The sequence below is a fragment of the Chamaea fasciata genome, unplaced genomic scaffold (genome assembly GCF_029207755.1).
Source record: "Chamaea fasciata isolate MVZ Bird 193981 ecotype frontalis unplaced genomic scaffold, bChaFas1.0.hap1 SCAF_1, whole genome shotgun sequence".
In the NCBI taxonomy this organism is placed as follows: Eukaryota; Metazoa; Chordata; class Aves; order Passeriformes; family Sylviidae; genus Chamaea; species Chamaea fasciata.
The window spans coordinates 89,006,010-89,021,781 of NW_027094086.1; the positions used below are offsets into that span (position 1 = coordinate 89,006,010).

The 15,772-nt window shown below is 41.7% G+C and overlaps 1 protein-coding gene across 7 annotated transcripts in view; it reads left to right on the forward strand.

The window, feature by feature from the left end:
• PHACTR1 (phosphatase and actin regulator 1) overlaps positions 1–15,772 on the forward strand; it is a 304,928-nt gene that overhangs the window by 273,266 nt on the left and 15,890 nt on the right. For all 7 annotated transcript variants that reach the window (XM_066188313.1, XM_066188338.1, XM_066188331.1 and 4 more), the window contains 2 exons: positions 8,183–8,238; positions 13,069–13,130. In XM_066188313.1, coding sequence (XP_066044410.1) covers positions 8,183–8,238; positions 13,069–13,130 — 118 coding nt within the window. The remainder of the gene's footprint in view (positions 1–8,182; positions 8,239–13,068; positions 13,131–15,772) is intronic.

The window sequence follows — 15,772 nt, forward strand, 5'->3', positions numbered from 1 at the left end:
AGGATCCTTAGAAAACAGTGTTGCTGGGAAATATCACTGGGGCTTCAAAAGGTGAAAAGCTTTGGGGAGTGGGGCTGTACTTTCATTTTCACCCCTCAGCCTCCCTCCATGTTTTCTTCCCTGGTCTCAGAGAACTTCTTCCCACCGAAAGTATTGCTTTTTGTCTCCATCCCAAGGCCATGCCACATGCCCAGAGGAATGAGTGCTTTATTCCTATATCAGTTATGTTCCAACATCCAAGCTTCCCTGAGCATCAGAAGCCAGGGTGAGGAAAATTCCAGCAGAGAAGGGGATTCTGCTCTTCTGGCTCATACTTGGAGATGGCTCTGCTTTTAAGCGTGTAACTGTTATTCATTGCTATAAGTATGTTTGTTCACAGAGACAAAGCAATGTTACTACAGAAAGATTTTAAAGCAAACCATTCAATAATACCTACAGATAGCAAGCATATCTGTTCAGCTCAGATTGATTATTTTTGGTGCCATTTTACTCAATTCATTCACAGATTGACCTTGAACTGTGAATTATGATCTCTGTTGCTTTGTAAAATTAGCATTTAATTCAATATTATCACATTTGGTGAAGCAAGTGTCTTCTCACAATGCTGTATAGACAACAGAAGGACAATCGCTAACATTTCAGAACATTTTTTTCTCTATTACAATGGGTCCTAACATCCATCTGTTTTTTCTGGCGTGCTTTAGATTTTCAACCAGCATTTAGTACATTTTTCACTATGGATTTCTAGTACTCAAAAATATCACATTTTTATTGTTCCAAAAATACATTCTTGAATTAGATACATAGTAAATTCCATCTTCTAAAAAAGATTCTTCTTTTTTCCTACTGCAGTTGTTGGATATTTTGTTCCTGGGACTAGAGATAAGAGATTTGAGAAGTAATGCTGCAATGCTTATGTGGTATAACAATCTTAATTCAGCCATGCCTTTTTTTAAAAAAATCGTTCTAACTTACATGATTGTATTTTATGTCAACAGCCAGCATTTGGCTGAGAGCTTTGACATTAATGGAACAGCACAGTAATGAAACAGAGGAGGCTCCATTTTAGAGCTTGAGGCGTGAGGTATGATCCTGCAGTGTTCCACAAACCAGTAGGCATTTCCCAGTTAGTATTGTTGAACATGGGGCCAAAATCTGGATTTGTGTGTCACTGCTTGGCATTATCCTTAGAAAGTAAATGAAGTAATTCCTTGGGAAAATGCAGGTGTCTGCATTGTTATAGTGGTTTAATGGAAGACTGATGACCTGGGTATGTCATTATTCACACTTTCTAGTCAGAGTTATAGGGCTATCTAGAGCTTTATTTCTTTAAAAAAAATACAGAGTTCACGGCCAAAAATAATTCTGCTTTATTTGGGTATTTTAAAGAGATTTGTCCCATATATGAGGAACAAGATTTTAATTTTAGGCAAACATAATGAATTGTCAAAATCTACCTTTTGAATATGATTCTCTTTTCTCAGGAGACCTACTCTAGGCAGACAGTTCTTTCTCAGGAAGCTTGTAACTTTCCAAAGAATAAATCCAAATCATAATAATTCAATCCCTCAATGAGCTGAACCAGAAAAAAATGGCATCATTTGAGCCATGACTCAAGAATAGATTCACATGATCTAAAGAATGGGAAAACAAATTGGTCAGTTGTAAGAGTTTTAAACAAAGAGCCAGCTTGATTATATTTTTCACTATGCACAGATGCTTGAGCAAGCAGAAAACTTGCTGATTAGTTTTCCCAAAAAATCCTCACTGCAATCTAGACTAATCGGAGCTTTAAAGTCTATATTGAAGCTGTTTCTCAACACAAAATCGAGTCTGGGATAAGGATAATTTGGGGGGGTAGTAAATGACTGCTTAGAGCCTGAATTAAAGTCTTAATAATTTCACTTGTAAATCTGATTTTCCTGTAGAGCCCAGCTGGAAACACAACTGCAGATGTGTTACGGGAAATATAATTTGGTTGGCTCACATTCCAGACTGTTCTGTATTTCTTGCAGTGCACTAATGCTGAGCAAAAGCATTGCCTCTCTCCTCAGGGTTATGGGACTGTTTTAGCTATCCTGGATCAAATGTCAAGGGAACACAGTCAAAAGTCCAGGGAACACACTGGGATACTAAGGTAGAAGTGGTACCTTGCTAGTAAGGCACTGTCAGAAAGTACTTTTGTCTTCAACTGATACTAAAAAACTTAGCAGTTTTTTAGACTTTCACCAAAAGCAAACACCTCCTACCAAGGAGGTGTGTAACTAGTTCTCTGCTAAACTGTCACAATGGTGCTTCACCCATTTTCCTAGGGATGAACAGGCTTCTCTGCCCACATTGGTCTGCTTTAGTCATTGCCACAGGCTTCTTGATAGCTGCAGAAGCATCACCATCTCCCAGAGGCTGAATATTTTAAATCAACAGGGAGGTGGAGAGCAGTCATTACATGATAACTGAATCGTGGCAAACACTCCTTATGGTTTTATTGCCCTAATTTCTCAGGAAAAGGAGTTATAAAGTGTATTATCATGACTGATACCAGGAGACCTGTCACGGTTACCTGTGAGTGAGCTTAAAGAAAGTGATAATCCTACAGATTAGCGAATATCTTAATAGAGTCTAATACAAGAATTTTATTGGTATAAAACTGTTACACTTGCTTCTTTGGGTAGGGATTTTCTATTTAATATGCCTTCAATTTATTCACTCATTGATAAAACTGTATTTAATCCCATTTTATAAATCCTGTTTAGGAGAATGGAAGTCCTCTGTAGACTCTACAGTCTGGCTGGCAAAATCTGGGCTGTCACGTCAGAGAAAGTGAACCTCCAGGCTTACAATGATTTTTTGCTCATTGAGCAGTGATATAAGGAAAGGAGGTAGTTCGTTCCTGCCCTCTGCTAACAGTTAACTGGTAGAAGCAAATACAAGATTTTTCTTCTCTTCCATTTTTCTCTGAATTTTCTGTATATGTCATGGGAGTGCAAAGAGCCCCTGACAGCCTTTACTTCATCAATTCTGCTTTGCTATCAGCATTATTATTATTATTATTATTATTGGGAAAGGCAAGGTAAATTAAGACTCTTTTCTCCCATTGAATTTTCCTCGTGTGGAATTATTTTGCTGATGTAAATCAGCACAGTTCTACTGGCTTCAGTCATGCTCATTTATGTCAACTAAAGAGCAATGTGGCAAGTAGTTCTTTGTAGCAGCTGGCTTCTCATGTGCCCAGCTCAAATTTACTGCTCTGTTAGAGCAATGTCTAGGGTAGCATGAGCCCAGTTGCAGCTGATTAAAGATATTTGCACATACAGAATAAATTCAGGAGTTGCTCCAGAGGTTATGTCCCACTGTGCTCAGAAGTTATTTTCCATCAGGGTGATTTAAGTCATGAGGAACAGCTGTGTGAGCATGACTTGGCTCAGAGATACCTTGGGGATATTCTGGACATCTCACCATACTGCTGTGTGCCCTGTCGTGTCCACCAGTCCTGTTCATGGGTCCCACACACCAGATGTCACCATTCAGGCACTGGAGAGCTGCTCAGTTCTGCCTTTCGTGTCTGCAAACACTCAGAGTTAATAAACCTGGCGAGTGTGTGGGGAGTCATTTTCCAGCAAGCCCTGTATTATATCCAGCCATTATACTTGCATATGACCCCACACTAGGCTCCTAAATTTTCTTGTCCTCTGGACAGAGGCAAAGATGAATTCCTGGTACACATATCCCACATCATCCTGTTCACATAACAAGCTGGATGGCATGAACCAGCTTTTTCTTGGAGCTTATCCATAACAAAACAAGAGATCAAGGAGACAAAACCCATGACTCCTGGTAGGGAACAGTCTAGGCAGCCAGGAGCATCTTGCTTCAAAAGTGCTGCCAGATAAAAGGGCCGCAAAACTCTGAGCCGAGGCCCCACAATGGGTTGGCTGCTGCCCTAAGAGCCCTTGGGGAGTGGCCACACTGCCGAGCAGGGTCAGCATCACTGTGTACTTCATTTAAGTGTTTTGTCCTGCCCAAGGAGGTGTTTTTCCTTTAATTGCTCCTGCAGAACACTGACACATGGAGCAGAAACTTTTCATTCTGAGTTCTCGGTTTGCTGGGGAGGCTCCAAACAGTAGCATCCATGAGTGAAAATGCTGCCTTTCTTTTCTGTTGCTCCCTGAGGAGATTACAACCACACCAGCCAATGTTTTAGATCTACAGCAATGGATTTTGCATGATTGTTCCTTCTGGCCCCAAACTCCTACTTATCCGCCATAATGTGACCAGCCCAGAGCAAATTCAAAAGAACAAGCAAACATATAAAAAAATAAAAACACCCAACAAAATAAGCCTCACTGTCCTTATGAAGAACTGCTCAGTTCTTACTGTCTAGCACAAGGAGTATGATGCATTTGATCATGCAGAGAATTAATTCAGAAAATTGGTTTGCTGTCAAATTTATCTTTGTAAATGTGAGCAATTTTTTTATTTGTTACTGAAAATCTCATTTGGGTATGATTTTTTCAGTGAAATCCTAGCAAGGCTTTCCTTATGTCACCATAAATCTTAGGAAGGTCTCCTTTGTAGTGAAACCTTTGTCACGGTGTATTTGCCAAACTGTTGTACTCAATATTGCAAAAACCTATGAAGTATAAACCAAGCAATACATTGTAAAGCACAAATTACAAAAAACTTTCCTGTCCTCTTGAATGCCTGAAGCATATTTCAAAACTGTATGGATGGCACAGTGAAGATCAGGCATGTTCACACATGAACATTTTAAATACAGAAAGTGCTGTTAGAGGTGGTTACTTGTTAAGGTCTGTCTCCCTGTTCCTTGGTTAGACACCTGCACTGAGTGTGATGAAACAGCCAGAGTTACCTTTCTGATCAACAGCAGCACCACACTTCTCACTTCATCCTTACAGTTTGTACAAGCAGATCCATTCTTTGCTGTGGCACCAGGTTCCTTCTTCACCTCTATTTTCTCCCATGTATTCTGATTGTGCTGCTAATGAGACACCTTTTTCCTGACCTGTGGCCTCCTGACTGCCTCATGCAGCCCCTGTGATGTTAAATAAAATAAGGCACAGCAGCAAGCCAGCAATCAAACTACAGAAATCAACCTCCGCAAGCTAGGTGGGCTTCATTAACTTTTTATTCTGGGCAAGACGGGAAGGAAGGCAGAAGAGGGGAGCTATCACTACTGATGTTTGCCAAGGTCAGAGCTGTATGCTGGAGACAGTGTACTGAAATTTAGTGCGAAAGAAGAAAGCGTGTCTTTGCAGCCACAGCAATAAAGCAAGAGCTGCTTGCATTTCTTGTTTTACATTATCTGTAACTAGTATCAAAATTTTCAAAGATTAACAGAGATGTTAACAGCTATTCAACATCTGGCAAGCCTAAAAATAGGCAGCAAGAAACAAGAGCTAAAATGGTGCTGTTCTGAGGAGCTGGTGGAGGTGTTTGTAAAGCCCCAATAGTTTGGGGGCAGAAGTCACTTTAACAGCATGAGAAGGAATTAAATTAAATGAGCAAGAGACCATGAAAAGCGATAATTGGGAGAGCTTGGAAGGGAAAGATTGTGGAAGGGGCTGGGTTTATTTGAAGAGCTCATCAAGGAGGAACTTAGAATGAAGGAGAAGGAGCAGGTTCACTCAGTCCCAAAGGATGAAGGAAATGGGAATGTAACAGCAGTTCATGGAGATGAAAGCAGACACTGGTACTGGAGGCCAGGAACCTCCATGGATTCTATTCATGACCTTCTTCATCCTCCAGTGCTGCTTTACTACTTGCACTGGAAGGACTAATTAGGATTTTGTTCCCCTAAAAAATGCCTTAGCTTTTCCTACTGCCTAAGTCACATTATTAAAAATACTTGGGATTATAAAACTCCAAAAGTGATTGATAATCCATGAATGAATATGTCCAAAGTGGCATGGCTTTTTCAGCTGTGCATCACTTCAAAGTGGCAGTCACCATTTAGGCAGGAGCACTCTGCAGACTGAAAAGGGTGGATAATGGGATCTACAAAGTAATTTGACTCTTGATGGGGAACCTGCATACCCTTGGCTGGCTTTCACTAGGGGCCCTACCAGGCAGTGTGGGGAAGAATCCCATGGTCTACAGCTCCTAAGCAGCACAGGAGTAGGGGGTGCATATAATAACAAGAGCATCCTTGGAGGAAATCTCTGTCCTCTTGTGTGGAAGCAATGACCTGCTAACATGCACTGAAAGCTTAGTTTAAATGCATCTGCTTCATGGCAGGTACCTCACTAAGCACATGGAAGATGTGATCCTTGTTGCAAATCACTTCTGTAGGTAGATAAAACTTCTGCCCTCTGTTAAAAATGTCCTAGTGTGAACTGTTCATGGCAGAACAGGTATGTGACTCCTTCAATCCCTGTTTTCTTGAAAATGGGAGGACTTTGGGGGAGGGTTTTTTTCTTTCTCCTTTTATAGTTATGTTTGTTTCTGTAGAAGCCATCCACATGCTGGATGGCTGGAGTTCATCTTGAACATCCATCTGATGCATCCTCTTGAAAAGTTTTATGGCATGAGGGATTTAAAACATTTATAATACGGCTCCTGCAGACACATGTGGTGGGCCTAAAACTGGCAACTTTTTCTTTTTGGTTCTCATGTGATGCTAGAAATGAAGTAGTTTTAGTTGCTTCACAGTCCGAAGTTGAAGTCTCCCATTAGCAACAACTACTGTATCTTAAAGATGGCAATAGCAAGCACTTGAATAGCACTGTCTTCAAAGTACTTTGCAGACATTCTTTACTTCTGAATTAAGGATCAGTTTCTGTCCCTTTTAAAACTTTTCTAATGAGATAAATGTTCAATCTGCCATGAAAAAGGGACAAAGCTCCTGACTCCAAACTCTACACTGAAACAGGGCTGTGTTCTGCTGTTTGTTTTCATGGTGTAAAATGCCCCCAAAGGACATAGGGCTGGTATAACCTCTGCTGGTGGAAATCTTCAGACTGTAAAATCAGGTGCCTGTAAAAGCTGCCTTCAAACAGCTGGTATAGGAGGTGGGCTCCTACCCAGTTCAGCCCTGTGCTCTGCACACAGTGTGAGGGGTCTTGAACTGGCACATAAATGGGCTCCTGGCTCCGGAGAAGGCTGGGGATGTGTGTGCACCAGCAGCTTAGCCCGTGTGTGGTGATGAGCCATTATTAGACATCTCTCATGCAGCCTTGCAGAGCCAGCTCCATTTCAGGGAGCTGCTGTGCCCAGGGTTGGGGGAACATTCATTGCAGAAGATGAAGCCATGCAGCATTCTTATCATTTCCTATCAGTGCCCAATAACTCACAGGGAAACTGTTCCAGTTGAAAGAGATTGGGGCCCTCAAGTTGGAAATGTCTGTAAGTGACCAAGTGTGAAGGAAGAGAAGGCTTTGTCGTGTCATTGGTATCATTGACAAAACTCCCATTGACTCGGATAAGAGTATGAGGATGCTCAACAGTGCTGACTACTGATGTCATCTCTCTGGTTTACTTTGTTTTGCAAAGACCCTTTTGTGCTCGCTCTGTATTCTGAATATTCAGGTCATTCCTATGTACAGAGCCCCCATTTGTAATTAGATTGTGGGGTTTGTTGACCCTATTACGTACAGGTTGACTAGCAAGTCACACTGATCCTTTAATATAGGAATTAATAAAAGCCACAAGAGGAGGAGGAGGGAAGTGAGTGTGATGAGGAGGACGAGGGTTGCTATTGTTCTGCCCTCAGTGCTGCCAAACAGTCCCTTGTTTTTTTCTGTCTGTGTGTTCACACGCTGTGTGAACAAACGGGGCGCAGTCAGGAGGCTGGCAAGAGGGCAGCGAGAGGGTTAGCTGGATCCTAGCTAGAAATACTTGTGCAAGTCAGGAAGCCGGCCTGGAGGGAAGGAAATTAAGTGGAGACATCTGTGTGGCTTAGCTTTCAGCAGCTCTGCTGGGGTAGGGGAGGGAGAGTCATGCCTAAGATGACATAATGTATTTTGTCTTTCGTGGGTTGGAAACAGAGTAAACTGCGAAAGCGAAGCATGGTGTGTGTCACGCATGGTCCAGGCATACCAAGTACATAATGGAGCAGTGTCAGTGTTCTCTGTTCTGCCTTTCACACCCCAAAGCAACTCTTCAAGGCAGAGAACTGAGGAGAATATGATATGGTCCAAAAACTGATCTTGGATTTTTTTCGCAGACGACTGAGCCAGAGGCCGACTGCTGAAGAATTGGAGCAGAGGAACATACTGAAACGTAAGTCCTGATTCTGCTGACATTTAACCTCAAGCCAGATAATTGGGTTAGATTTCATGTACATTTTGTGGTTTTTATAAACATTAACTCTTCTCTGTAAGCATCACTGATAATAATTAAAAATAATGAAGAGCATCGTAAGTGCAAATAAGCGTGGAAGTCAGTAACAACATCTAGATCTGCAGAAACAGTTCTTTAAAATCAAAGTCAGTAAATTTACAAGAATAAGCAAACTATGAAGAAAAAACCCCAGATGTTGAATGACATTCCAAACAGGGGGTCAATCATCCCGAAAAGCCTCCTTTATGCAGCACTTATATAGATGAGCATACAGTTGTAAGTTAATAAAGACATTAGGGCATAGCCTGATTAGCTTCCCTACAATCTTCACAGCAATCTATGCTATCTGGAGCCTTTATTCAGTTTTAAAAAGAATCCAGTATGACTCAGGGTTATTTCCCTGAAATGTTCCCCTGAAACTCTCCCTTTAAATCAGCCAAAAAGTTTCTGGTGGATCCTCAGCATGTGAAATTTTAAGGAGACAAAATACCATTCAGAAATCCTGAACCAAGTTAAGTTAGCAGATATATTACCACTGACTTCAAGGGAAGCTGGCCTGAGTCCAACTTTCATAGTCTCATGAATGAACAGGAAGAAAACAACGGTTTCTTTACTCGCGTGGAACTGTTTTGAATATTAAAAAAACTCTTTATCTAATTGGTATTGTTACTTTGGAAACGGGGGGGAAAAAAAAAGAAAGAAGTTCTTCCCCCTTTTTAGTTAGTAAATGCATATTTCCAGGAAAGTTTTCAAAAATTATTACAGAAAAAAGTATTCCAAAATAGTACCTTATACATAATGTCTCTTTAGGTAGGTCCATAATTCACCTTCTCTAGTTCAAATAACTGCATTGTATAGAATCATAAAAACTGGAAGCAGAAGACTAATTCTCTGAAAATCAGCAGAATTCATTTTTCAAATACTTCAAAATTAAATTCTTAGCCGATTAATGATAGTGTTAATGCCCAGCAGGGTCTTTTCATCTGCTGATGTTACTACACATGGCAGACAGAGAGAGAGACCACTGTCCTGCAAAGAGGAGAAAAGACCAGAGAGCAGAGCAGCATGGGCAAGCCTGAGGCTGCTGAAAAAGCCATTTATTTGGGACAAACACTCTCTTAATAACTGTGCTCTACTGTCTACTCCTAACTCCAGTGACTGGCTGCTGGAGGAAATCAGGGGCAGAACCTGGGGAAATATTTGGCACATCCAGATATGATTGTCTCACAGGGGCGTAGCAGAACAGGAGAAGGCGGGACCTGTGACGTGACTAATGCCAGGCTCAGGCACAGAGGGACAGAGGCCAATTCTCTGGCAGCTCATGTCATCCTGGGACCTATGAACAAACACATCAGGCACCACCTGGCACTGGTGCATGACCAGCAAACACTGCCCTGGCACTGGGGGAGGTGGGGTCTTGGGCAGCTGCTTTGAAGCAGCATCAGCAGAGAGTGGCATCACCAATGCTGGATGCCTTGCAGACATTCCTAAAGGTCACGTTCCCAGGCCCAGCAGTCACAGAGCTCCCTAAAGATGTCTTACATTTCAGAGGAATTACCCCTTGAGTAACATCAATTTCTTTTTTAATTGAATAGAGGCTCTTAAATTACATCGATGTTTGAAAATATTACCCTGAATCCAGAATCAGATTCTTTTTCCTAAATGGAATTTTTGTAGCTTGCTTTAGCACAGATCTGCCCCAAAACATGTGTGTCTTGGTAAACAAAGAGCTTCCTAATTACAGGAAAGAGTAATGTGGTATTTCCAAGGCATTCCAACTTTTGGCAAACCACAGCAGGAAAGAAAAAAATTAAAATGGTTACATAATTTAAAAAAGAAAGCATGCTCTACCCTTAAACAAGTCAATATAAACATTTTCTGATTTGTACATCATTTTGTGTCATTCCTCTAGACTTCTGAGAAGGAGCATTATAATAAATATAATGGAGTGTAGGGAAAGAGAGATTTAGGAAGTGCTAATAAAGAGTGTAAATTCTCTGCATAAGCAGGTCAAGCAATTTGCAAAAGCCCAGCTCAGAGCATGCACAAATACAAAAGAAAACCTACCAAGCTCTCGAGCAGACTAAACAGGATTTTCTCTGCAGTTAAAGCTGAAATCTCCCTGATGAAAATGTCGAGTCTGGTACCATGATGTTCCTATTACAAATGCAACTGCATTACTGCCCATGCTGATGGGTAAAATGAGGCAAAATATGGTTGGACAGCCAGTCTTTATACATGGGTTGAATGCTTCCTAGGTCTGTGCTACTGCAATACTTATGTTATCTCTACAAGGGCAAAGTATCCATTGTCAAATTCTGCTACTTGCTGATAGCAACAGTAAAATCACAGCAGCCACAGCAAGGAAACAACTGGTTCTTGTAGGCTCCTTCACTGAAGTATACCCCATTCACTGACTCATATTTAGGTCAAAGGCATGTAGTGGGAGGAGTCCAGGCCTGAGGGTTAGTTTGAAGACTAAAGAACACTTTGCAGCTTGCAAAATGTTATATATACTTGCTGTCCAAGTGTATAATGAAAGATGCCTCAATCCCCCGTCAGGCACCACCCCTGTGCCACTTCACAGGTGGATAAAAGTAATCCAGTTGTCAGCCTGGCGCATTCAGGGTTGCATAAATTCCTCACCAAGATGATGGTTAGGTGGGTTCTGAATGCCTTAAACTGTATTGGGGGCATTTCACACTGGCACAGAAATCAGGCGTGAAAATTGCACCTACATCCAACCACTCACCCTGACACACAGGTTTAGAGAAACAGAGAATCTCCTGAACACATAAGATAAAATAAAGCATCAGTTCTGTAGCCTCACACGATTGGCATGACTTAACTTCAAAGAAATAGCTAAAACAAAGTCACTTTCTAGTTTTGAAGGAGAATATTCTTATTTTCCAACTTTTACCTGCCTGAAGGCTTAAGCCTGCCTGGTTGTCTCTGAAAGTGGGCGGCTGGGCTGAGAGTGAGGAGAAGAGAAAAACATCAGATGCCAAGGACAAAAATGAATAACCGTTACTAAGTTTTATACATAACTCCTTGGCTGCTTGCACTTCTACCCTGACTCTGGTGTGGATTCTCTTTAGTGCTGTGTCTGAAAGCAGGCATTTGCAGGACCAAATCTTCCAAATTTGAGACACAAAAGGAAGAAAAAATTGCTAGAGGATCAATTGCTAGAAGAGTATCCAGCCCAGTAGGGACAGAAACCACTGAAAGATGAAAATTACATTTATCAGTGCAGGTACTCCTGTGATTGCTTAAAAAGACACTTGTGACTCCCTGCTTTCTTGTGTTCTTTTGACTCCCCTACTGGTTTGGTTTTTTTCCTTCTGAAAATATAAGCAGTATTTTTGGTAAAATGGCACTTAAAGATCAGAAGTGTCGTGTAAACCATCATAACACTGGCAGGTTCTTTGTCCACTTGGGTGGAGATTTCCCAGTCCTGCTGAAGTCAGTGAGCAGTTGTGATAGCACTGTCAGCTCTACTGTCCTTGAGCAGAAAGAAACCTGGTTTACAGCCTAGCCCTCCTCACCTGCTCAGAGCCTTCTGTGGTCTCTAAACCTTAGGTCTCATTTCTGTGTGGGGAAAGCCCCAGTTTTCTAGTGAGACTGCTGGCTTGGGCTCTCACAACTGAAGAAGCTATGGCTGGTGGATTGTTACTGCTGCTCTGCAGGAGGTGCCTGCTCCAGCTGCAGGATCAGCAGAGGGGAATGTGGGATTCCCCCTAGAGTTTAGTGCAGTCCAAAGTCTAATGATTTAAATCAAGGCACCTATCCTCAGCTGGCCTTTGAGGTCCATCATGTCCCCTGCAGAGAGTTATTCCTGCCTGAGCTAGTCCTAGCTGAGCAAAAACTGGATCCCAGCAGGGGCACAGTTCTTACTGGAAAAGCTGATGAGATGTGTTTGCTCTCACCTGTTATGTGCCAGCATGATTAGAGTAATGAGCATTTCAGCCATCAGCGAAGCAGCGGAGACAGATCCTAACTGATCGAGAACCTGAGTACTTGGAAACCTGGGATTTTAGTGACTTTTAGTAAAGGTCAGTGCAAAGATAATGCATGACAGCCTGCTCCTAAGTTAAAGAAGAGTTAGTGTACTCAGATATTATTGAGCTCTTGAGGGAGAAGTGTTGAGGCGTGTCCTGGTAAGAACTTGTAGCACATGATGTTTTGGCTTAATGCTGAAAGTGAATTGACCTAGGGTGAGCTTTTATGCTCCAGTGTGATACTTTAAAGGCTCATGATGGAAGGAGACACTCTCCTTAACTCTGCTTGGGCCATGGGAAGTTGCAGGATTTGCCTGGCACCTCTGTTCCAAAGGGTTTTTTCTATTATCTCCAAAAAGTAGCTGCAAGAAATTATTCTGCAGATGGAAGAAAAATTCCATGTGTTTCTTTTCCAATCACTGACCTTGCAGAATCCAACCCTATTGTAGCTGAGCCCCCTGAGGCTGCCAGGCCTGTGGGCAGGGAGATAACACTTTTTGAAGAGCTGGCTTGCTGCCCAGCCCTTCTAGAAAGTGACACACATGAAGGGGTGCCAACACAGGGAAAGGAAGGAAGCTGTACATGTTTTATGAAGCGTGTGTAGAAGCACAGTAGCTACAGATCGAGGACATTCACCAGCCCCAGAGGGACATACTATGCATCAGAGAGGTCCTGAAACATTAATATACTTACTGATGGAAAGGCTTATTTTGTTGCAAACTGTGCATGCCTGATGAGTCCAGAGTCTGAGATCCTTGTAAATCTTTTACAGCCCGGAATGAGCAAGAGGAGCAGGAGGAAAAACGAGAGATTAAGAGAAGATTAACACGTAAGGTGAGAAACAACTTTGATCCTATTATGACACTACTGTAACTTTCTCCCTACTGCACAGTTTGCCTTTTTCCTTGGCCTTTTTCTTCAGCACCATTTTCAAAAGTAGAGTGTGAAACAAGTCTTACAAAAAAAATCTTTAAGTGAAATCAGCAATGTTGCAGGGTGTAAGTCCACAGAGAGCGAAGGAAACCACTTTGCAGACTATTGCTGGTAACATTTCAAACAGGAAAAAAAGAAGATCTAGTCTTCATAACTGAAGGAGTTTTGAACAGTGAGGGATAGAAAGACCAGTGCTTCTTGTAAATGTAATGGCTTTTGTAGCCATTACAGAGAGCAAAGCTAAAGCAATGCTGATTTCAAAATTCCACCAAAAAAACCCCTCATAAAACTGGAAGCTAAATATTTTCTGGAAAGGGAGGTTGTCGATTGAGTCATTTAAACTAAATAGAGACAAGCATTTGCAAAAAAAGCATATAGTGCAGAAAACAATCTTGTATTGGCAGGGAAGGACAAACAAAACAGCATCACTTGATTCAAAAGTCATTTACTCTTGAAACTGAAGCACAGTCATTTCAGATGTACACGGTCAGTTTTGCAGCTGGAGTAATGTCTACGGATGCTCAAACATACACAGTGAACAATCCATCCTACAGTTGCAGATTAACTTTCTTTCAGCACTGACATATTTCCTATCTCCAGAGGTAAAGAAAGCTCTCTAAAAACTCACATACTTGTGAAGCAGCACCATTGCCTCGGTACAATTTTAGGTGACATAGTTTTTTTTTTTTACCTATGTGATCACAGCTTTCATGGTATAAATAATTACAAGGAAAGGTCTCTAAATATATGTGCAAAGGTTACATTCTGAGAACTGAATTGCTTTCTACCACAGTTAAAAATCTCATTCCTTATTCTCAGTTCATGTAAATAGGTAGAATTCTTGGTGACCAGTGGGGGGATACTGCTGTTATCTGCAGGAGCTAGAGAGTCATAATATTGTTTGTAAAACACTTATATTCCTCACCACAATGACAGGGATGATTTTGCATTCCCTCTTAGCGCTGCCTGAGAGAAAAGATCCTAACTGCATTGCAGATGTTTCATGGGATTGAGGCTCTGCGCAAAGGCTGGAAATACCATTTTACTAGGCTTTCAATTTCCCTGTACATTGAAGGGTAGACACGTGCAGGAATCCAGTGCAGAGCTTGATGCCATTTGAGGAGCAGCTGTAAGAGATTCAGAGCAAAGCTCCCCATACCCAATGTGCTGCCTAAGAAGTGAGGGCTTGCTGAGTGAGCCAGCACCATCGCCACATGGTTCCCATCCCCTGCTATCCTGTAGGAAAGGTGCAGAGCACAGGAATCATCTGTCGCAGGCAGAGGTCACAGCTCAGCTAAAGCACCCAGGCTGCCACTGCTTCACATCAGTGTCTGCTCCCCAAAACCTCGGCACATTTCTGTGAGATTTCTTGCTTTGTCTTGTTTGCACTTTTAAGTGGGAACAACAGCAAAAGCAGCTTCTCAGTCCAAGGCCCTGGCATTTAGCTCTTTAATGGTCATACCCCTACTCCTAGTCACATACCTTTTAGTTTTATTTTTGGCTTCCTCTCTAGTAAAGACTTTTCTCCCGCACATATCTGAGGTTGATAGCAATCCAATCATTGTTTGATTTGGATCATCTTTTTAAACTGTTGTAAATTCTTCTAGTGACACATGTAATTTTAATGAAAGAACTGCAGGGCTGATCTAACAACAGATTTTGTTCTCACCTACCAAACACACCACCATAAAAGCTCAGAAATCACTAGAGAAAAGAAGTGAATAAAGTGTGCAAGTGTTTTAGATAACAACTAGAAATACCAACCACCAAATGAATCCTGTGAAAATAGTTGTTATTCCCCAGCTGTGTCTTTCATGAGCCTGTCCCAGATGTGTCATTGTGTTTACAGCAGAGTGGCAAGCTCCTTCTGTTGGTTTGTACTGAAGTCTTAGTACCAAAGGATTTTAAAACTCAGATCAAGCAGAAGTTTAATTGAGCACAGCAAGTGTGTTGCCCAGCAGCCCTTCTGTTTGCACTGAGTTTTCAAGCACACACATGCCCACAGGGTAAATTCAACATGAGGAAACTCTGTCATGTTGCCTCTTTTGCAAACGTCTGTAGTTGGGAATAAGAAGGGAAGTGGGTTCTGTAGAAGCCACTGATGAGACTTTTGACCTTGCACTACAGAAATTGCTACTGTCCCCAGTTTTTTTCGTGGCAACATTCCAATTCCAAGGGAAGAACCCACTCCATCCATAAAAAAGCTGTTCTTAAAATTCCATCAGCACTGACGTTTTGTTACAGTGTTATGATGATAAGTTGTAACATGACATGCTGTAATAAGTGAGATTACCTTGCTAGGTCTAGATGCCTTATTAAAGTCAGCAATAAATATCCAGTTGAATTCATCATCTGGACAGGCAATTTCTAAAAAAAAAAATTATAAAGAAATCAGGTGACCTATAGCGAGCTGCCCCTTTTAGCACTTTCCATCCTCTCCGATTCATCTAGTTCCACATTAACTGGGGTGAGGAATAGCTGCCATTCAAATAACAAAATGAAGGCACATGCTGTTGGCTAGGTTTCTCAGCAGCTTGTGTCCC